Consider the following 23,510-nt stretch of genomic DNA (forward strand, 5'->3'; position numbering starts at 1 on the left):
TTACAGGGCTTGGAGAGAGGAGCCAAAAATCAGTTTTCCACTTTCAGCAATTTCATCACAACTATCAACCAAAAGAAAGAAGGCATCGGAAACAGAAGTTCGCCTACGCAACTTGTTATACCCAACATCAAAAATGGTAAGAGAATAAAAGCCCTGTGTTACTTAGTTACCAATTTAAGAAGGTGCTCAGTGTTCTGCTAGTATTTGTTTTGTCGAGTGCCAAAAAATCTGAAAGTCTAGGTTTCATTAAATTATGCTGTGCAGTACATTGTACAGGCAGTGATACATATGGTAGTCCATCCTCTGTAGAGGTTATGTCATTGTGACAAGTTGGATCAGAACAACAAATAGACCTGGAGGATGAAATAATCATCTGAAGTTTTAAAGAAAGTTACAGATTCATTAGTCTGCCTGCAGGTACTGTTTGTCTATCTGGCAGTTTCTCTAGAAGCTGTGTTACAACTTTGTGGAGAAGATTTTTCTAACGTCATCTGATGGGTGGCAGGGATGAGGCAAACGTAGGACTTTTAAGGGAGAGAGTTGCTGTTTTTCAGTGAAGATGAAGGCCGGTGATGACACACAATAAAATTCGCAGGCAAAGATTGGTAAATTCCGAAGAGCGCTAAAGATGAGAAGGAAGGTTGTGGTGTGATGAGGTAAAGGTAATTGATGAAGAGCTAGGAAGTGGATTTGTGTATTCAGTATGATAGGCTAGAATCATGAAGTCTGTTGAGCTGACGTTTTGGTTAGACCTGAAAATGTTATTAGATTTTTGGGCTAGGATATGGAATTTTAGTAATTTGAACAGAGTCGTGCAAACATTTGCCAAGTTTGTGTTGATCTTGCCTCTAAGCAAGTCACAGGATCACAGAATGACATAATGGTAGGGGTTGGAAGTGACCTCTGGAGATCATCTAGTCCAACCCTCTGCTAGAGCAGGTTCACCTAGAGCAGGTTGCACAGCATCTCGTCCAGGCAGGTTTTGGATATCTCCAGAGAAGGAGACTCCACAACCTCTCTGGGCAGCCTGATCCAGTGCTCTGGCACCCTCAAAGTAGAGAAGTTTTTCCTTATGTTCAGATGGAAGTTCCTGTGTTCCAATTTTTGCCCATTGCCCCTTGTCTGGTCACTAGACATGGCTGAGAAGAGACTGGCCCCATCCTCTTGACACCTACCCTTTAGATATTTGTAAGCGTTGGTAAGATCCCCTCTCAGTCGTCTTTCCTCCAGTCCTTCTCAGCCTTATTATATTGTGGTTCTCTGAGTCTTTATAGCACCCAATGAGTTCGAGGCTGGAAAGGAAGAGACTGCATTAATTAAGAGATCTGGGTAGTGAAACGAAACTCTGGACAAATATTGCCAGTTTCAAAGTTGTGCAGAAAATGGTGACTTATACCTCACAAGACTTGATACTTACTCAAATAGTCTTTGTATCCTTGCTAGGTATACTGTAAAAGCAGAAGTCAATGCAAGGCACTTTTTTAAGCAATTTTTGTGACAGAGTAAGGAGGTGCTTTCTACTTAAAAAGAAAAAAGGCAATCACTGAAACATGGTGGCAATTATGTGTAAATGACAGCTTTGCTTAAGTCACTTCATGCTGCACAAAGGAAATCAAGGTGGCTGGAGGTTACCAGTGAGGAATTCTTCCACTGCTGTGTAACTTACTGGCATTCATAGAATCATAGAATGCTTTGGGATGGAGGGCATGTTCAAAGGTCATCTAGTTCAATCTCCCGTGCAGTGAGCAGGGACCTCTTCAACTAAAGCAGGTTGGCTAGAGCCCTGTCCAACCTGACCTTGAATGTTTCCAGGGATGGGGCATCTACCATCGCTCTGGGCAACCTGTGCCAGTGCTTCACCACACTCATTGTAAAAAATTTATTCTTTATATCTGGTCTAAATGTCCCCTGTTCTATTTTAAAACCATCACCCTTTCTCCTGTGACAACAGGCACGGTTAAAAAGACTGCCCCGTCCTTATAAGCCCCCTTTAGGTACTGAAAGACCACAGTTAGGTCTCCCCAGAGCCTTCTCTTCTCCAGGCTGAACAAAAACCCCACTTCTCAGCCTGTCCTCGTAGCAGAGGTGCTCCAGCCCTCTGATCATTTTTGTGGCCCACTTTCTCTAGACCTACTCCAACATATTCTTGATCTTCTTGTGCTGAGGACTCCAGAGCTGGATACAATACTCTAGATGAGGTCTTGCCAGAGCAGAGTAGAGCAGCAGGGTCACTTCCTTCAACCTGCTGACCACACTGCTTTTGATGCAGCCCAGGATATGGTTGGCTTTCTGGGCTGCGAGCGCACATTGTCAGCTTATGTCCCGCCTTAACCACCAGTACCCCCAGGTTCTCCTCCACAGGGCTGCTCTCAATCCCATTATTCTCCAGCCTGCATTGACATCAAGGATTGCCCTGCCCAGTTGCAGGACTTCATGAGGTTCACACAGACCCATTTCTCCAGATCATCCAGGTCCGTCTGGATGGTATCCCATCCTTCAGGTGTGTCAGCTGCACCACTCAGCTCGGTGTCACCTGCAAACTTGCTGAGGGTGCACTTGATCATGCTATCTATCTGTGCCATTGATGAAGATGTTAAAAAGTACTGGTCCCAGTACAGACCCCTGAGGGACACCACTTGTCACCAGTCTCCATCTGGATATCAAGCTGTTGATCACTACCATCTGGATGTGACCATCCAACCAATTCCTTATCCACTGAACAGTCCACCTATCAAATCCATATCTTTCCAATGTAGAGAGTAGGATTGGGGCGGGGGGGCTGTACAGAAGTCCAGATAGATGACATCCATAGATCTTCCCCTGTCCACCAATGTAGCCACTTCATTGTAGAAGGCTGCTCAGCAGGTCAGGCAGGACTTGCCCTTGGTGAAGCTATGCTGGCTGTCTTGAGTCACCTCCCTGTCCCCATGTGCATTAGCACAGCTTCTAGGAGGATCTGTTCCAGACACAGAGGTGAGGCTGGCAGGTCAGTAGTTCCCAGGGTCCTCCTTTCTACCCTTTTTAAAACTGGGTGCAATGTTTCCCTTTTTCCAGTCACCAGGGACTTCACCTGATTGTCAAGGCTTTTTAAATATCACGGAGAGTGGCTTGGCAACTACATCAGCCAACTCCCTCAGGACTCTGGGATAGATCTCATCAGATCCCAGTTAGGGAGTTAATGTAAGGAGTTAGGGAGTTTAGGTACCTTGGGGTTAACGCAGAAGTAATGTTCTTGAGGGCAAAACTTGGGGTAAGGCAGAAGGAAGATGCTGAAAAGCAAGTCAGAGCTCTGTTCGTTCTTACAAAGTGCTGTAAGATCGAGCTAACAAAGCTGGAAGAACAACCTTCAGGTGGCAATTGCTCTGACCTATATGTTTTTTAAGAGTCTTTGTATGTGAATTGCACGTAAACAATTGTAATATTGTTGGACTCTGAAAGTCCTCAGAGGAATGAAATGTTTTCCCTTTCTTAGATAACATTATTTTCCTCAGACGCTAGAAGTGACCTCTTGCCAAAATTAACTACTCGACTGCTAACCTCTTTAACAGAAACATGCATGCGGTTGATTCATAGGCTCTGAGCTACTGTTTTTCATTATTTAAGCCTTGTTTCCTGTCCAGCTTCTGTCTGAATAGTTGCTTAATACAATCTTATTATATGAAAGCCTGCTGCTTAATAAAATTTAGGAGAAAGTAAAATTAAATCTAGCATTGGCCCAGCAAGGTGAACAGTACAGTACCCTTCTGAAGAATTCATCCCATTAAACAGAAGAATTCTGCCCCCTCCACCCCACCCCTTTTCTTTTTATGCCTGACAAGAAAAGTAACTAAACACCTCTCTCTTGAAGTGCCCACAGTTCTTGCTGCACATGATACTGTGCTGGTCATAATTGCTGCCACATAAGTGGCAATTACAATTACAATGTGTAAAATTGAGCAGATTGAGTAGTTTCAGGATCAGGGTAACCTACTAACAGTCAGGGCACAGTCAAAGTGTTTTGAAGAGATATGTGTGTTCTATGGAAAAGCGATCACTGAAATAAGCCTCTCAGTTAAAAATGCTGCTTTTGCTATTCTGGAATTTAGGAATGGTGCTTGGTTGGTGGTTTTTTTTTCAGCTTACCTATACACATGCTGTCTTTCTGAATATGTGTATGTTCTGGTAATACTTTAGGCTAGAGTTCAAATAATGTTAATTTTGTTAGAAAACAAAAGCGTGAAAAACGTAACACTGGTGGATACAGCGTGAAAGCTGGGGTGATGTTTGCTAGGTAGTTGCCGCAGAGATTGAATTTATATGACAAGTCTTCTAATGCAAGAGTGATCAGGTATGAAATCTGCATATGAACTAGATTGTTCTGGTTTTTATAATGTTACAATTACAAATAAGATTTGTTTGCTTTGCCTGCTTGGAAGATATTCATCTGTCAGTAGTTGTGTTGGTTGCTGTGAAAGTAACTGCTGTTCTAAATTCATTCACCCGGCATTTCTTCCAACTAGTCAATTCTGCTTTGTATCAATTGAGACTTTCTGCCTCAAAGTTTTTGATCATTCCAAATGCAGTCATGCATTGCTGAGTCTTTCTACTTGATGTAACTGGGCAAACAGCCAGAATGATTGCTTTTTCTTGTCTTGTCACAGTATTACTGTGTTATTTCTGCCTATCAACTCAGTATCTACAGTTTCAAGTTTCTCCTCAATAGAACTCAAGTGACAGATCTTAATTAATATTTTTGAATGTCAGACAAGCAAATAAATCTATTTACAAATAAACTTGAATTATGGTTAAACAAACTGAAGTTGACAGTATTTATTAAACATACTATTAAAACTCAGTTTTAGTATATCTAATTTAAGCTGCGCATATTTGGAAGAAAATTGCCTCTCTGACAGGGTGCAAGTTACTAGCTTAGCACCTGCAGCCTCAATTACTGAAATGAGAAACAGCTTCTGTCAGCAGCTGTCTTTTCCACAGATGTGGGAAGAATATTTCCCTCATTTCAGTGTATTCAGCAGTTATAATTCCATGTTTAATCCCCTTAAAATTGAGAAGACAGAATGAGAGCTAAAATGAAAATGACTTGTCTTTCTCAGAGTATAAAAATAAGACATAGTCTTAGTTTCTTTTAAGTCAGTTCGTCTTGCTTTCAGAGAGTGGTGTGCAATAGCAGAGCACCATCATGGCAGGATTGTCTGGCACATTGACTTGAATTAATTTAGTATCTATGTGTCCACTTTGGTTTTTAAATTGCTACTCTTCTCTTTAAATAGCTTTAAATTCCAGCTGTGAAAGTGGGCAAGTTTCCATGTCTGTAATCAATGCCCTACTCAAGGGATTGAGGGCATCTCATGGATCTATTATCCATCAGATGAATGGTGGCTGAGTTAAGTCTCAGTGACAGTGTCTCTGTCATTAACATGAGTGAAAAGAATCTGCCTTTGCATTTTGGGGATTTAGTTAGCATCTATTCCCCTGTTGTGATAAATGGAGTAGTGGAGTAGATGCTTAGTTAATTTAAAAAAAAAAAATCTATTCTTGGCTTAGTGGGTTGTTAGACAATTCGTAGAGGATTTTGGTTTAATATGTTTAGCTTTTGAGGACATTTTTATGTTATATAGTGTCTTTATCCCAAACATACCTCATAATTCACAGAAATGCTTTTAAAAACATGCAGTATAAATCCGACTAAAAAAGCGTTGCAAAGATATTTGAGAAGATGCTGTCAGTAAAATGGATGTTTGTGTATATTGTATGTAGCATTGGAATATTTTTTTAATGGTTTTGGTGGGTTTAACATGGTTGGCTGCCAGATGCCCACAAGCTGCTCTATCATTCTCCCTCCTCAAGAGGATGCAGGGAGAAAATAAGATGAAAAAGCTCATGGGTTAAGGTAAAGACAGGGAATCCGCTTTCCAGTTACTGTCGCAGGCAAAACGGATTTGATTTGAGGATATTAATTTATTGCCTATTAAACAAAAACAAAATTCAAAACACCTTTCCCCTGCCTCTCTTTCTTCCCAGGCTCAACTTCACTCCTTTGTTCCCCACTCTTCTACCTCTGTTCCCCCAAGCGGCACAAGGGGGTGGCAGTCAGCTCATAAAACTTGCTTCTGCTACTCTTTTCTGACACTCTTCCCCTGTTCTAGCATGGGGTCTCTCCCATGGGATACAGTTTTTCACAAGCTTCTCCAACAGCGGTACTTCCCATGAGCTGCAGTGCTACAAGAAATGCTCTAACACAGGCCCTTTCCATGGGGTACAGTCTGTGTAGGTCCTCCACAGGTCACAGTTCCTGCCAGCGGACTGCTCAGGTATGGGCTCTCTGTGCACAGACTGCAGATTGGTATCTGCTCCACCGTGGACCTCCATGGGCTGCAGGAAGCAACCTGCTTCACCATGATTTTCTCCATGGGCTGAGGGAAATCTGTGCTCTGGTGTCTGGAGTACCTCCTCTGCCACTGACCTGGGTGTCTCTAGGGTGGTTTATCTTTTTTTTTTTTTTTTAATTCCTCCTCTCTCAGCTGCTGTGCAGTGTCTTTTCTTAATATATTATCCCAGAGGCACTACTGACATCACCGATGAGCTCAGCTTTGGCCAGTGGTGGGTCTGTTTTGAAGTGGCTGTGTCTAACATAGAGGCAGCCCCATCTTGCCTCTCGCGGAGGCCACCACTGCAACCGCCCTGCTGCCGAAACTTTGCTACATAAACTCAGTGCAGTGTGATCTTAAGTCAAATAGAAAGGAAGGGGTAGAATAGAAAGACCTTGTTAAAGCACTGCTATTCGTACTTAGAATAGGCAGCCAAATTCATTGAGAAGAAATGTTTAAAGATGTTACTGTTTCAGCAGCATTTTTCTGCAAGGCAGAAAAGTTGCATATCCCCTTTGATTAATTGGAGAGATTCTTTTAGGAGGCTGTAGATGATCCACAGTCAGCTCTAGCTAAAATTACGTATCACAGCATAGAAAAACTGACTGAAGGCTTGTCCTTGAATGTCAGAAAATGGTTGGACTTTGTTGTGGTTGTGCTTGAGATTTTTCTTAGGTGCAAAGACCACCAGTGTTACAACTTGTTTCTTAAAATATTTACAATACGTATTGTAAATACCATAATGGATAACACTGCTGTTCATGACTAACTTGTCTTTACTGTTGACAGCAAATTATAACAGGGTCACTCTGGGTAACTGTAATTCCCTGACATCCTTTGACTGTTTTGTTTTGTTGGCTTTTTTTAACGTTCTCTCTTGCTTAGCTTGAATTCCTCACAGGTTCAAATGTAATGTGCAGAATAGGCACTTTCTTTGTGCATGTGACATTAGGAGGAACTTGGCTTAATGTTCAGGAGATTGAGCATCTACAGCTACAAATAGATTTAGTGAAAATTCTGCAGCACTCATTTCTGAAAATGAAACTGTATATGAACTTGGGGTTTTCTTGTGTGGTGTGAATACTGCTGAGTGTAGTCCAGTGCATGTTATTGATGTAAGACCAGTGTGTTTTTATGTAGACACGATATTTTGCTCTTTTCTATAATAATGAGTTGGACACAGGTCACCAGCTGTTTTTTTGGTGGTGTTTTTTGTCAGCAATTTAGTTGTGAAAACTGGCCTGATTTTCTTTCTTTGTTTTCATGACATGCATTGCAACTTGGTCCAGGAGCTCATTTATAAAACAGCAGACTCCCTTCTCTCAGAAGGCCTTAGATAGGAGAAAAACCGGCCAATTTTCTCCTTCTGTTGGAAGGAGGGAGCACTTTGTGAACAAAGACACAGTAGCGAACTCAGGACACAGTTTTTGTTTCTAGGGTTTCATTTCCCTTCAGCTAGTCAGTTTCCATCATGTCTGGGATGAGCACATGGTGAGAAAAGTACTTGGATGAGCAGGGGTTTAAAGATGTGGAATCAACCAGTGTGAGTTTTCTTCTTTCTTTTCCTAGTTCCTATATATCTGTATTTTACTAGCTAAATGTTTGTGTAAATGATTGAATTGTGTATGATTACATTGTGTTTATCATTCTTTACTTTTTTTCATAAGTGAGAGACCTACCACCTATTTGCCTCGATGTACGACAAAAGCAGCGCATCTCTATAGATACACTACCCCAAGAACTGAAAGCACCAATTCCTCCCGAACCTTCCCTTCCCATCCGAACCAAAACTGTGAAAGATTTTCAGTAAGTTGCACTGGTGTTTCTAGAAGTGTACTTTCTTTCTTCATTTTGCCCTAATTCATACATTTGACTTTGTTAATCTCACATGAGGAAACAGTTCAGTGAGATGGACAAGTAGTTAGTCCGATGTGATGGTGGGATTGATAACTCCATTATTGTGGAAAGTTATCAAAATACTTTCTGTAGCTTGTAGTGTAGTTCTGGTCAATAAATGATGAAGCTTGTACTTCACACTTAAAAATTCAGTTCCTGACATTCAGTGGATCTTTGGTTTTGGAAAAAATTATGTATGGCTTATTGTAGATTGGAGAATCCCTTTCAATCTTAGGTGTTTTGTTTGTACTGCCAGTTATGGTGTGTCCTGTCCATTGAGGCATTCTCAGTCTCTTGTGAAACACTACACATCAGACTCTTAAGTATAACATTGTATTTGAGGACCTGGACTGGTGATTATGTGAACAGCACTGTTTCTAACTTTGGCTAAAAGCATAGGTGACCTTTCTTTATGTGTTACATTAGAGTCTTTATTTTCAGTATTAGTTTTATTGCAAAAGTTTATTTCTTCTTTCATGTATCCTTGCTGCTTATGTGACAATTTTAAGCAGTGTAAGTTATTCTAGCACTTTCTGTATGACAGGCACTATGCTTTTTCTAAGTAAGAAGAATTCTAAGATTAAAAAGTCTGTGCAAATTATATATATGCTGCTGCCCCATGACACTGATTCAGCTTGATTTGATGTGAAATTGATGTGAAATACTGTCTTGTGTGCCACTATTTTTTTCCCCAGATCAGTATGGGCCCTTAATCAAAACTGTATCTGCATTAGATTTCTTCCAGCACTTGGCACACAATGCTAAATCAGCCTAGGGAGGGAGCAGAAGTGCCCAGGGAAACCACCTGAATTGTTTTTAACTAGTATAACCTGTTTCCCATACATCAGGTCTACACCACGAATTGCTGCTGTCTTTGCCTGGTTCTCTGTGGGCACAAGGCAATAAGGAATGTTTTTTCTCTGCTTAACATAGTGTGTTCCCAAAACCAGTGATGTTGTCACTGTCATTTCAGGAAATTGCGTAACTTTATGGAAAACTAATGGTATAAGGTGTGTCCACAGTAGGAGATTCTGCCTGCAATATGTGAACATCTATTGGCAGAGTATTTCTTCAGTGTGCGTGTGTTCTTAGAGTATTTACTAATTTGTTGAAAGTGTGGCTTGCCTTTTTTTTTTTTTTTTTTTTTTTTAGCAATATGTGAACATCTATTGGCAGAGTATTTCTTCAGTGTGCGTGTGTTCTTAGAGTATTTACTAATTTGTTGAAAGTGTGGCTTGCCTTTTTTCTTTTTTTTTTTTTTTTAGCACCCATGGAGCAGTGTTATGCTGCTGTAATACCTTTAGTGTTTTATAGTAGGATAACCTTCCTAAGGAAATGGGGAGAAGTATTCCTAGGAAGAAGCCTGATTATTCTGTTTTGCCAACAGATGGGGAAAAAATAAAATCACAGTTGCTCCAAGAGACGTATGAGCATATACTCTTCATTGCTCTTTTCCATGTTTTAAATTTTTTGCATTCAGTGAGGAGAAGGAATGGTCTTTGAATAGTCAGTGTGTGTATTCGGTGGAAAAGAAAACAGGTATAAAAGAGAATTTGACAAGAAGTGATCCTTTTGTTGGTATTCAGGTGATCTGAAGAGCTGAATTTTTTTTTCCGTATTCAGATTTCGTATCTATTGATTACTGCCTAATTGTGTAACTATCAATAATTTTATTCTTTCCAGTAAAGCATTAAAAAGTTATTAGCATTTTTGGTATGTCCCACTGATAACTTTTTAAAAAATATCTAGTAAAAGGAATTATCTGGGGGAGTAGCAAACCGGGATTTGTATCACCAGCATCATATATAGCTAAAATAAAATTCTGCTTCAAAGGTTGGTTGGGGTTGGTTGGTTTGTTTTTAAACGTATATTATACAAATTTTCATATACAAATATGCTTTAAGGTCTACTATTTAAAAGGACTTTAAGAGTGAATCCATGGATTTTGTTGTCCCCTTAAGGAAAGTGTACATTCACAAAGATTAAGTTTTATTTGAAAAGAAATAAAATTTTATACAAATTATGAGTTTGACTAGTTTAGGAGCCTGCATACTTAAATTAGTCTCAGGAATTTTACCATGTTAGTGTATCTTCAGCATAATTCTGTTCCGCTAATTCTTTGTCTTAACATGTTGATACAATGAGTTAACGTTTTGAATAAGAGACATTGCTCAGATGTCTCAAACACAAACTATGCTTTTGTTCTCTTGTAATACTGTGATCTTAAAATGACAAAGATGATGTTCAAAAGATAGTGATATTATTACTGTCTGTCTTCTAAGTGTGCTTAGGGAGGGAAGCTTAGAGTTACGGTGCAGTCTAAAGTCTTATATTACCAATATTTTAATATATTTTTCTAGGGATGATGTGGAAAAGGCTAAATCATCAGGAGACTGGAAGGCTATACATGACTTTTATTCTACAACATTTGATTCTTTCCTGGAGATAAATGCTGCATTTAAGGTAGAAAAGAATTCATAATACTATTTAATACTTAGAGTGCTTTGTATCTTCAAAGTGTTTACAAAAGCATCACTTAGATGCTTGCAGCTAGTTACTCAAGGCTGCTAAGATAATTTTATCATGATTTTGCCTGCCTTTGGTAGACAACCTGTTATTACATTGATTTATTGATTCCAGTTTAAGCAACTATATTTGAAGTACACGTGTAGCTTTAAAATTCAAGTATGTATTTTGTTTCGAGGCAGTCTGACTGTGTAGATACTTTCTACACAAACTGCAGTTTAAAAACGTGCAAACTAATGCAGCTAATACAGAGGCCCAGGCAAATCTGGAAACAGAAATTCCCGGTCCTTAAAAAACATGTGGTATGGGCTCAAGTAGTGTAGCTGTTCTTATGCTGTGGTGGCATACTCAGTTTTCCTTGAGAAGGATCATATTCATGTGGAAAACTTCATGAATTTGTGCTAAATCAGTATTTCCTGTCTATTAAAAAGCAAATTGTGCTTATGCTACTTAATATGGACAGTAGGGCCTGAATCTAGACAAAATATCCTGTGACTCTTAGTTACTTAAATATTGAATGCTCATGGTTTTGTTGCTCTTGTCTGATGATGGATTGACAAAGATGATGAAAGATGAAAATTCAACATAATTCTTTATTTGAAACCTCTTAAATTTTTCAAATAGAATAACAAGGCAATGGAGTTACATGAATATTGCCAGTGAGTAGGAACACTGTTGCCTAGCTTCTCTTTCACATATTAATAAAAGCTTCAGTTTTTATGTTACGGTAAGGAAAATAAAGTTATATCTGTATCTGTTTTGTTTAAACTTGCTGTTAGACTTTTATTTTTCAAAGCTGAAATATTAAAAACATTTCAAAATCAAAATGCTTCTTGTATTATCTAACCTACAGAAAGATACCAATTCTCCATTTAATACCATTGAGGACTCTGGAATCGATGCAAAATTTGTGAATGTTGTCTATGATGCCTTAATAAATACTGTAAGTAGAAGAAAAGAATTCATGCTTTAAAACACTGTAACAATTATTTCAGCAAAGAAATATGCTAAGAAGCAATTTATGCCAGAAGTTTTTCTCGGATAGGCATGATTTCTGAAGAAACTCTCAAAACATACTTAAAGTGGTCCCATGAGAATTGCCATAGAATTATGAAAACTATCCTTATTAAAAGAGATGGAAATTTTTCTACTAGTAATGCACAGTTTATACTGTTGTAGATCTCAAAGACCACTTGCAAGACGTGACATGACTGTGATGGGACACTGCATGGTAGGAAATAAGGAGAATGTGAGGATGGGGGTAACAAAATTAGGTACTGTTCCTAGTAAACAAACGACAGGAGTAATTTAGAAATTGTACTTACCATGTTTAAGTTGTTTAAACCGTTGAACACCACCTTTGGCACACCTTCAGGCCTCAGCTAATAGTCTGTGAGGAAGGATACCTAGGAGCTCAACATCCTAACACAAAGATGTCTCACCTGCCTTGAATCACGAGCAAAACAAACTTGCTTGTTTGTACAATGTGTTGTATGTAATTGTGTTGTGTATAATTACATCAGGTATTATTTTTCCCTCTCCTTTTTCCATAGCCTCAAGATGTTCAGAAGTCAGTCCTAAAAGGAATAATTAATGGTCTGCTACAAGAATGGAAAGGGTAATTTTAACAAACGCTTGCATTAGTGCTGTGCCAGCACTTACAGCTGATACATGTTTTGTCTTTATTGTTTTAGCCAAAGGAAAAGAATGTTGCGATGCAAGAACTTGTCAAATCTGCTGAAATATGTCTTTAACTCTGTAAGCTAACACTGAACCTCTGAGACACGGACCGAGACCCAGCCATACATTCCTCCACGCCATCTCAGCTGCTTGTTGCCAGGGCAATCTTTTGGGCTTTGAACTGTGAGATGAATTAAGGAATTTATCTAGAGAAAAACATATTCTCCCTGCCTACCCCCCCAGCAGCAACTAAGAAGCCTTAACCTAGATAATTACTTGATCCGAAGTTTACTTCACAATACTGTTCACATGTGGCAACAGCATAGAAAGGGCAGTGCAGGATGCAGAAAGGGTTAGCCCAAAGGCAAGAGGTTTGGAGATGATAGCTTAGGAAGAAGTAGTAGAATTGAGAATGCCTAGTTTGAGTCACAAAAAGATACAGCAAGAGATAGTGCCTTGTTGTGACTCAGCTGTGACCCAGCCCTTGGCTATTCCTTTCTACACCTTCCACTACCTTTTCTGTGCTGTTGCTGCGTGTGTATTTGTAGCTAATGTAAAAGCAGTTAAATAGCAAGAAGTACAGGGGCTGCAGCTGTAGAAGTTTTTGTAGTTTTCTACCAGAAGTACAGAAGATGGGGGCAAAATAAACTCTTCTGTACCACAGGAGAGTCAACCAAGATAGAAAATAGCACAGACTTCCTTCTTTGGAACACCTCTTACTCTTCAATTCTGCAGGGGTTTTGTTTTTATTTTTTGCTTTGTCTCAGATTTATGCAAAAAAAGACATGCTGAAATAGCCTACTGCCTTCAGAGAGTAGTGAGAGTATTTAAGGGTCCTTTTCAATTTCTGAGAGCAGTGAAGATCCTTAAATATGGCATTCTACCTGTATTGGCAAAGCAAAGTTAAATTGTAGGGTGCATGGTTTTGTGACCTGTAATGTGTGTATACAGTGTGGATGTATGGTTCTCTTCTTCATTCATTTGTAGGCCGCGAACAAAAGATGATCTTAGAGCATACTGTATACTTTTACAGGTAAGAAAAATACAGTATTTTTATTTAAGTATATGTCTGCTTAATTTATAATCTATAAACCAGTATACTATGCAAACAAGGTACTTTGTGTAGCTGAGATAGTTCACATTTAATTTACTGTTGTAAAAATGTATTAAAATATTGAAGTGTAGGGTATGCATGGTGGGAATGGGAGCTTAATAGAAGATAGTTAATGGGGAAAGGATGAAAAAAAGATGAAAACTGTGAACTAACAGACCTGTCATTGTTTTCTATCACTTTGTGGGTTGAATGAACAAATGTTTTAGCAGGTTATTTGTTCTTACCTCTTCCTTACTCCCAGATTTGCGTTATTGGTATGCTGTAGCTCTGATCTTTCCAGAAAGGTTCAGTGTATGCTCTTTTTGATATCTCTGTAACTTTCTCTAGTGTTGCGTTTTGTCCAGCAGCAGACTCTCTTCAGTCTATCCGACTGGCTACATTGTCTGATTTCTGTCTCTGTTAACCCTTGCCTTTGATATTATAGGTGATTTGCACTTGTAGCAAATTTCCCCTTTAAATTTTGCCAGTGTAGATAGCACCTCTCCACACAAGGAGAGGTTTCTGCTAATATTTGAAAAGATCAGATGGTAATTTAAATTTTTGAGACAGTAGCTCTCTTCTCTGGCGTGGTATTCTAGCTATGAACTGTAAGGAATATATCCTGGTGAAAAGTGGGAATGTGTGAGCTCACACATGAGAGGGAAAATAAGTTTGGGCTGATGTGCAGAAAGACAGGAGCTATGAGAGACCTTATTACTAGAGATAGAAAGCACATTGCTCAAAGGAGTGTAATTTGTGTGCTACACAGTAGATGATAATCCAGAAATATATACTGAGTACTGCTTTTATTACCTATAGGCTTTCTTTTGAAACAAACAGATACTTTTACAATATAGAAGGTTTGTAATTTTTATTTGACTAGAAAAGGCAATTTTTTCATAGTTTTACCACTGTTACAGCAATTTTGTGAATTCCTTTCCTACTTAATTGTATTGGCAACAACAAACGTAAGAGAAAATCCTAATGACTTTTTTCCCTTTATGCAGTTTATTAACCTAACACGTTTTTTTAATCTTTTTCAGAATCCTCAATTTAGTAACACTTCTACTTATGTCATCTATGCTCACTTGCTAAGACAGATAGCAGCCTTAACAGAAGCTGACCATCATTTCCTAGTGCACTGGTCTAAAAAGTAAAAAAAATTAAAAAATGAAATTAAAAATTCCATTTTTAGGATTACAATTGTTACTGTATTTCCATTGATGTTGACTGTTTTATAAATTACATGAAAGTTAATTTAATTAACTGAAGAGATTGCTTTTCTTGTTTTCAAAATATATTTGAACATAGTCCACTAAGTGATACTGATTTATAGATGCAAACTGTATATAATGTATAAAAATTAATATCTATATGGAAAAAAGCCTTCACTGCAAAATAACTTATGTATGTAAATTTTTTAGATACATGTTTAAGCAGTATTATTAACAGAAACATTTTTATGATATTTGTTTAAATAAAGGCTTATCTTGCATAATTTTGAAAAGATAGTGTAACTTCACTGTATTGTATGAACAAATGAAATAGAGTCCCTGCTTCACTGTGTAATAGAGGTGGTGAGAGAGCGTGGTTAGGGCATTAGGTTTTTAACTAATTGAAATAACTACTAGCACCTCACTATTAAAGACATATGGGGGTAACTGCCCAAAAAACAGTCTAAGTAGGTATGCAGTTTACCTTCCTTATGACTGTGCAAAAAGTTCAGTCTGGGGTAGAAAAAGAGTTTGAATGGCCATATTCACAATTCCTTTATCTCCTAGAGAATCTGTAAATAAAGCAATTCCTTCTCTGCAAGGATGGAAATTGTATTTCCTTCCTCCCACCCTGTAATATGTCTAGATTGGCTTAAAATTGTGGTAGTATAAGATTTCAATTCGTTGTTTACAAATAAGGCTTACCCTCTTGGTTAAGGAAGCAATAGGCACATTGATCTTTTTATTCCTGCAATATGTATTAGAAATCTAAACCTTTAAAAAAGCAGAGTTCTTATTTAGAAAAGGATGCTTTAATATATCTACACATATACATATAATGTTGTGATATTATGGAAGTGGTGCAGCACATCATTTAAAAAGTGCACTTGTCACAAGTGAATAAAGTACTTTCCAGTCTTTGTTCAATAGGACCAAGTATCTCAACATAAAAAAACCTGAGAATTTCTCAGTATTCAGATTGTTGAGTGAAATAGCTGTGAATTTTTGTTTACTAAAAGTCAAGAACAAGTAATGACCATATTGCACTGGTTTTCTTTTAAATCACAGACATTTAAAGTGTAGTTAGGGGTGCACTCAAAGAGCACTGCTGTGTGCCAGTATTTAAAAGCATGCTTTTTCAAACTTTATATTTGGAAATCTGGTTGTTTTGTGGGGGCAAAGGCATGTTTTTTTAGAAAACAACATTGAAATCTGGTAATATAAACTCTAGTGTGGACGGTGATCATGTGAGAGTAACTGTGGCATGTTTGTTACAGGATTGCACAGAGGAGGTTCAAGCAGCTGGTGGACAGGATACTGCAATTTATTTCTTTACGCCTGTTTCCTGCAAAACCTGAAGAGTTTCCACCTATGGTGAAATGTACCTGGTGGATTCCCTCAGCAACCAAAGTCCTGGCTTTATTTAGTAGGTATTTTTCTTGAACTGTATATGCGTGTATAAATATATACACACCAGCTCCTTCCCCCCATGTACAGATTATACCTCTCCTTCTGAGGGAGACTGACAATGATGCTGGCACAGTATAAACTACAGTAAAATGCCAAAAAGTATTAAGCAACAAAAAACATCTTCCATTGGCAATTTTTTGAACTTGCTTTCTGGTAGAGCATAATTGCAATGCATCGTTTTCCTGTCACAACAACTGAAGATCATTGGAACAAAAATCCACAGAAGTAACCACGGGTTAATGTTTCCCTTAGATTTCTGAAAAAAACTGGTTTAAATGTGTAATTGCCAGAATTTCTTCTGTAGCTACTTCTGTGGCTTACACCCACAGAAGTATTTAACATCTAAGGGAAGTTAGGCCCTTAAGTTATGCCTCTTAAGCCCAAAACTACAGCTTAAAAGAAGTAAGTCCCTTTCCAGTTCAACACAGAGCATGGCAAATTTGACCATTGCAAATGCAAACCTTCTCCTCCACTCATCCCCAATAGCTTAATAATTAGAGCATTTACTATGGAAATGTGAGGCTTAAGGTCAGTCCCCTTTTTCTGAGGGGTAAAACCCCTTCCTCAGAGCAAATGAAACCACCAAGTGAAAACTATGATCGGAATGAGAATGTTTTCATTTCTCTCTCAACTTAGAACTCTTACTTAAATGCATTCTGCACAGTCCTGCCTGTCCAGAGCAACAGTTGAGACACGTAAGCTCAACTGTATCTAAACCCAAGGTGTGTGTTGTCTATTCATCTTTGAAATAGTTGCTAATTCCTTAATTCTGGTAAAAGGGATATTTAGTAATTTCAAATACACTACTTCCTGTCTGATGGATCAAAACTAAATTTTGTTCAAGTGCAAATAGAGAAAACTTATTAGCCGTTTGATATTGTATGAATGTTATGTTACGAGATAAGCAGCTTAAAGGTGAATTGGTTTTCTTCATTTGAGCATGTACTTAGTCTTTATACTGGCCAGTCTAGATGGTATGGTAGTTACCTGGGAAATGGGCGTATGTTTGCATAGTATGTTTTGATCCCCTCCTGCTCTATCCCTTTTGCAAACGGGCATCAAACTCAGATGGAGAACTGTTAACTGGAAATCATGTAGATGTTATATCCATAGCTGTGTTTGAAATTAAATGAAGGTGTTTAAGAAATCCATCTATCAAACTGCTTTTTCATTGATTTCAGCACAACATAGCATTCTTTATCCATGAAACCTTAACTTAGTGTCATTAAGTGAGCTAGGGTCAAATGGCAGTGCTTTTATCATAAGTGGGCTGAACTAGGGATTTACTGTTTTCTACAGCAATTAATATGACGTCATATGTTATAGTTGTAATTCAGTAGCTAAGACGGAGATGAAGTTGTTAGTAGCTGATTTGGTTTGAAGTTTCTGAGGTGCCTAGAACACAGATGTGCCAAATCCAAGGCAGTATTGTAAGACTTGTGTTTTCTTTGTAGGTGCTGCAAATAGTCTGATCAGTCCTCCTATTATTTCATATACGGATTTCTATAATTCTACACTTGATCATATTGATCTTATGGAAGAATATCATAACTGGCAATGTTATGGAAATTCTCACAGGTAAGAGGAATTACTGCTTGTTTCTTGTTAAGTAGTATTTCAAAGCACTGTATCTACACTATGTATGTCTTATATATAGCTTATATATATTGAGTGTATATTTGCTATGTATACCCTTTATGTGTATATATAGCCACACTAAATACTGTATTTCATTGGAAAAAACATGGTGTAGCTACTACTTGCTATACTTTCTACTGCATTGATGCAAGATTGACTGTAATAAATCTCATTCTGCCTTTGCAAACTCTAGGAAACATGTGAAATATAAATGATAACGAGTTTATAATTTATTGACATAGACTTCTGATTGACCTCTGAACATTCTTAGAAAGTGGTGTTGTCTGCATACATACCATTTAATGATGAAAATTTATCTAATTACCTGTATATACGTGGGTCTGATCATATTTGTTTCAGTGAAATCAATTGTAGTATTTCTGTTACGTGAAAAACAACTTAAATCTTTACAGACTCAAAGCTTGCAAAGGTATTTCTCTCTTGTGAGAGGCAACCAGCAGTGTGATTGAGAAACATCTAGAGAAACAGTCATTTTATCTTTCTGCTGAAGTTTAAAATCTTACTAACGTTTTCTTAATAAAAATGTTATTTAGCGTAGCTGTATTTTTCAGCATATCAGTATGTGTCACTCAGCCTTTACAGCTGGAATTACAAGATCAATTAAAATTTCCCCACATTTCAAGACTTTTTCAGTAAGCTAATTTAAGACGTCAGCCATCCAAAGGGAGTTTTTTGTTTATTTTGTGCGCAATTTTCATTGCCTTCAGCAGCAGTTGAGGAAAACTTGTATGATTTGCTCCACCAAAGCATGTGTTTTAGGCTAGACATCTGTCTGCTACTCGATACCTTGCTTGGGAAGGAAGAAAAAAAAAAACCCTAACCAAACACCCAAAATGTATGGCACATGATAGTAATAAATGTACAGTAGGCATTGCATAGTCTCAGTCAAAGCGTTGGAATCTAAGTACTGCTGAGCTCCAAATTTCATTTCATGTTTTTTTGTTGTCACCATCTGGCTGTTTTGGCACCTGCATCCAAACTTGTAAAAGGCCTGTGAGATTTCCACCTGCTCCAGTTCTTTTCAGTTAGCTGGGACACTGGAAATTCAATATGTATCAAAACAGAGTTTCCTTGAGATGTAATTTCTGAAGTAGCTGAAGTGCAGACTAGCTGTATTATTCTTAAAGTAAACGTAATTCTTTAATTTTGTTACAGCCACACTTTTTTCCAATTTTACATCTTTGTGTGTTACTCCACTTTAAAAAAAGACAAAAAACCCGACACCAACCAACAGCCTCCCCCCCCGCCCCAAAATCAACGCCCACCCACACAAAAAAAAAAATCTGCAATCGAGACTATATGCTTAGAAGTAAAAAGGACATGTAGGAGCAAGCCCTGGTTTACCTTCCCTATGAAATATTTTGAAATACTTAATTTTTCAAATGAAATCAACACTCCTTGGTAAAACTTTTTGGATTAGTATTTTCAGGAGACCCACTGAGAATACTTTTCGTCATTTTCCTTTTTTCCTAAAGAATCCTGAGCTATTAGGATCCTAATTTCCTATTAGAATCCAGAACCTCTCACAGGCAGGATTCAGGGTGCGCATGCAATCTGGATTGAAGATGCACATGTAGAATGAAACTCTTAAGTATTTCAGTATGAGCTTCGGCTATGTGATGCCTGAGCTAAATCAACAAAAAACTTACCAAAATAGCTAGCAGCAAAAAAGATCTTTTACCTTGATGATTTGTGAAGTTTTTCCAAATTATTTGTATTATTTGATTGCAGTAGAACGTGACTGTGATCTGATATTTCAGAAGTCCTAAACACTTGTAACCCTGGGTTAAATCTGAAGGACCTGTGGAAAATCAGTTCCTTTGAAAATCAGTTCTGCAGCAAATAAGCCAAACCAAAAAATACTTCTACTATCTGCATAAGAATGCTGCACTGAGATGGCTGGTTTTCTTGTACTTAATAAGATAGTATAATTGTCTTTAGTTCAATGTAGCGATTAAAATTTAGTATTTAAAGCAGATGATGACTGCTTTTTAGTAAGTCTAATGATAGTGATAAACAAGAAAAAAGCTTTACTGAGGATAACTATTACTAATTACAATTGCTACTAGTATTTGCAAATAACAGTTTGTTCTACTGAATTGAGTATTTATGCATAACACAAAAAACCCAGCAGCTATTTGCAAATTACTATCAGTGGAGGGAAAGCAGTTACTGGATGATAATGCAAACATTCACTCCTGTTCTTAAAAAGAGAATAATATGCTAGATGCTAAAAAGGAAATATTTTGTCGTCTTTTCTCTTGCTGTTAGGTTTTCTTTCTGTCAATACCCATTTATTATTTCTATAGCGGCAAAAAAAGTTATTATTCAAAGGGATTCAGAACAGCAGATGATAAGTATTGCACGGGTAAGTCAATTAGTGATAAATGTTTGTGTCTTATCCATTAGTACCTTGTAAGTTTTTGTTAGATTTTATTTTTTATACTGCCCGCAGCCTTTCATCGCAACTTACAGTATTTTGGAATACCCTGAAAAGGATCTTAAGCTTTTTTACTATTACTAGTCTACAAATGTCCTTTCTGGATTCTCTCAATATTTTTTATTTTAATGTGCTTAGTTCCAGGATGCTTATAAATACCAGTGTTGTGGAGAAAAAGGGAGAAAAGGCTACAGTATTTTTTTTCTTTTTTCTGAAACCAGCATAATGTGCTAGCATGTTAAATTAACAAGATAATTAAGGAAGAAAAATTCCGTTCGAATTTTGGATTGTTTCCTGTTTTATTCTGTGAAGATATGTTGCCATGGAAGACCAAGACACAACTGTATGTTCACGAGTCACAGAAGAGGCACTGCTTCTGGGTGGCCTCTTCTATTTGGAAAGAGCTCTTGTCTACCGCCTTCAGTGGTAATTCTCTTCAGGTGCTAGGTGTTACTGGTTTCCTCAGTGCTCTGAGTGGCAGCTCCACCATCTATCCATTCCTGTCTCGCTGGAGGTGTCCTGTGAATAGCTAAGTAAAGCAAAAGCCAGCCTCTAGAATCTTATGGATATGGTTTTAACTATTTGGAGACTTTAAAAGGTTGCTGCACAGTTGCCACCTTCTTGTTAAACTTCCTGATAACTTAATTCAACTATGGTGTAAATGCTGCCCACAGTAGAAAAGAAATTGCTCTCCATCTCTGAGAAGATATTGAAGCGGCTGTCATATTAGGGGAATGTACTGCAAGATACTAAGGACTTCTTACATTTAACAAGTGTGACACTTTAGTTTTTTTAAATGACGATACTGCACATATGTTTCTTTGTCATTCAAATAGCAAAGCCTTGTGGATAAAGTCTCTCGCAGACAGAAACCTGACATGAATATGTTATTCCTAAATGTGAAAGTGAGGAGGACGCACCTTGTTAGTGATTCACTTGATGAGGTAACAAAAAATGTAATTAAATGGTGTGTTGCTGCAAAGTACCTATTGAACTCGGATTTCAGTTTGATAAGTCATATTTAAATCTTTCTGTGCTAAGAGACTGGGAATATAATTATATAATACTAAATGAAAAGAACTGAATTGCTGTCACAATAGCAGTGGTGCAGGATAGACATTCTGAACTTCATTTTCTGTCCTCATACTTCTCCATAGCTAAGTCCATACTGAATGTACATGTTTGCATGCCATGTGGTAAGTACCTGTGTTTGCAATTTTTGTCTTAATACAGTGCATAATTATCAGGTTATATAGGACTTGGTTCCATGACAGGAACATGAATAGGAAGTGACTAATCACTAATGAGTTTGTTCTGTTCTAATTCTTGGAATATTTTTATTCTTATCCTTCACTAACTTCTCTATCCTATAATAATTATTTTAGGCTTTCTTTTCTTAGTTTTTATGTTAATTTTAACTAATTCCTCACATTCTTAAATGTAACTTTTCCTTTTTTAGAAATGAAACAGGTATGTCCATTAAAGTAGGGAACTCTTCAGTATCCACTGAACCTTGCTAATTAATATTATTTAGTGAAATCTAGTTCTCTTTCTCAACCAGCCTGACAGTATTGAAAAATAAGTCCAAGTGGTGAAAATAAGACCAAACAACTTCTGATTACTCATGTTAAGAAAACAAAAGTTTGAACTTTCTTTTCCTAGATTAAAGCCTGTCTATTTGGCTTTCTCTCATAAGACAGAAGAAATATGAGTGGTAATACTGCTTTCTCTCAGGCATTGTAGGTTTTTTTACCAAACCGAAATAACCAAGAGCAACTTCTGATAGCCAAAATATTCTATTTATTTCTGATGTTTTCTTCTGCCCATCTCAGGGATGAGTAAGAATCTATTGTATTATCCATATTCTCAAAAGCATGGGGAATGGAAGGTGGGGGAAAGATGTCTTGTTTATATTTCAAATTAAAAAATTCACTTCCAAAGAAAAATCACTTCAGCTAATAAATAGCTTGTGTCAAATAATACAAATACCTATAGATATAAAATTTATGTGACAGGAATTTACCTGAGCAGCTAACAACAGGAATTATTTTAGCACATGCATCTTCCTGACTGATTTAAACGTTTTGGAGCTCACCAGTAATTAAGGATTTAAAGAAAAATTGTATAGGGACTTGATCTGAAAGATCATTGCTAATAGTAAAAGGCTGTAATCTAATTCTTTGCAGGTCTTTTTCATACCTGAGTGAAATGTCTTTTAAGACAAAGGAATGAAAAGAGCTTGTTACCATTGTCTGAAAAACAGTTTTACAAAATAGCTGATACTTACTGGCAGGGATCTTATGCTGAACAGAACAGTGTCCAAATATTGAAATTTTTAGCTACCTCCAAATTTCTAAGTATCTCCAAAGAATGTCTAATTTTTTTCAGTCTATCTATCTTTTCTTCCTGGTAGAATGTCTTCTGTGGAGGTAAAAAATTATATACGTCCAAAATATTCTAGACAGACTCAATTCACTATATCTAGTAGCTTATTAAAAGTCTGCTTGCATACCACCTAACTTCTTTTCAAGCCTGGAGAGAGGCACCATGTACAAGGTGGTTGGTGTCAAGTAGTCATCATTGTCTCACTTCTGCAATTAAACCATTGTCTTAATATAGTTTTGACCTGTTAGTAGGAAATGATGCAAATTACTAGTTTAAAGAAAGCAAGAGTGATAGAGACAAGAGAGACATGTTCTGTGGCTTAAGGCAGTGATACGTTAAATCTTCTTTTTTTTCTCCTCTACGTATTTTGCAATAGCTAGCAAGGAAGAGGGCAGATCTGAAAAAGAAGTTGAAAGTCACATTTGTAGGGGAAGCTGGTCTTGATATGGGTGGCCTGACAAAAGAATGGTTTCTTCTTCTGATTCGCCAGATTTTTCACCCAGATTATGGTGAGTCCTCATAAAAGTTCTTATGAATGTATGAACTCTTATGTGTTCATTTTAAATTATCAAAACCGTGATGGATAAGAATTCTTCATTAATCCAGTATTAGGCAGACCGATAACTAATTGATGTAACAACAAAAGTGGGCAAGTTAGAATTGTATATAGATGAGAAGAGATTTTGGCGCAGAGGAGTGTAGAAGAGAGTAGGAAGTACCTGAAGAGCTTTGAAGATCTTAGCTTTTGACAAGGAGGGTCAAACATTGCTGAAGAATTT

At 37.5% G+C, this 23,510-nt stretch overlaps 1 protein-coding gene across 1 annotated transcript; it reads left to right on the top strand.

Annotated features, from left to right (window-relative positions):
• Window positions 1-23,240, top strand: HECTD2 (HECT domain containing E3 ubiquitin protein ligase 2; the record flags this gene model as incomplete). Its single annotated transcript, XM_010144571.1, has 12 exons — window positions 1-136; window positions 8,036-8,174; window positions 10,625-10,727; window positions 11,644-11,733; window positions 12,344-12,408; window positions 13,458-13,503; window positions 14,607-14,716; window positions 16,055-16,203; window positions 17,702-17,825; window positions 20,178-20,274; window positions 21,183-21,290; window positions 23,108-23,240. Coding segments are annotated over 12 exons (1,300 nt in total), but the record flags the coding sequence as incomplete, so codon positions are not given.
• Window positions 23,241-23,510: the final 270 nt, after the last annotated feature.

This window comes from Buceros rhinoceros, unplaced genomic scaffold, assembly GCF_000710305.1.
Source record: "Buceros rhinoceros silvestris isolate BGI_N320 unplaced genomic scaffold, ASM71030v1 scaffold15871, whole genome shotgun sequence".
Lineage (NCBI taxonomy): Eukaryota > Metazoa > Chordata > Aves > Bucerotiformes > Bucerotidae > Buceros > Buceros rhinoceros.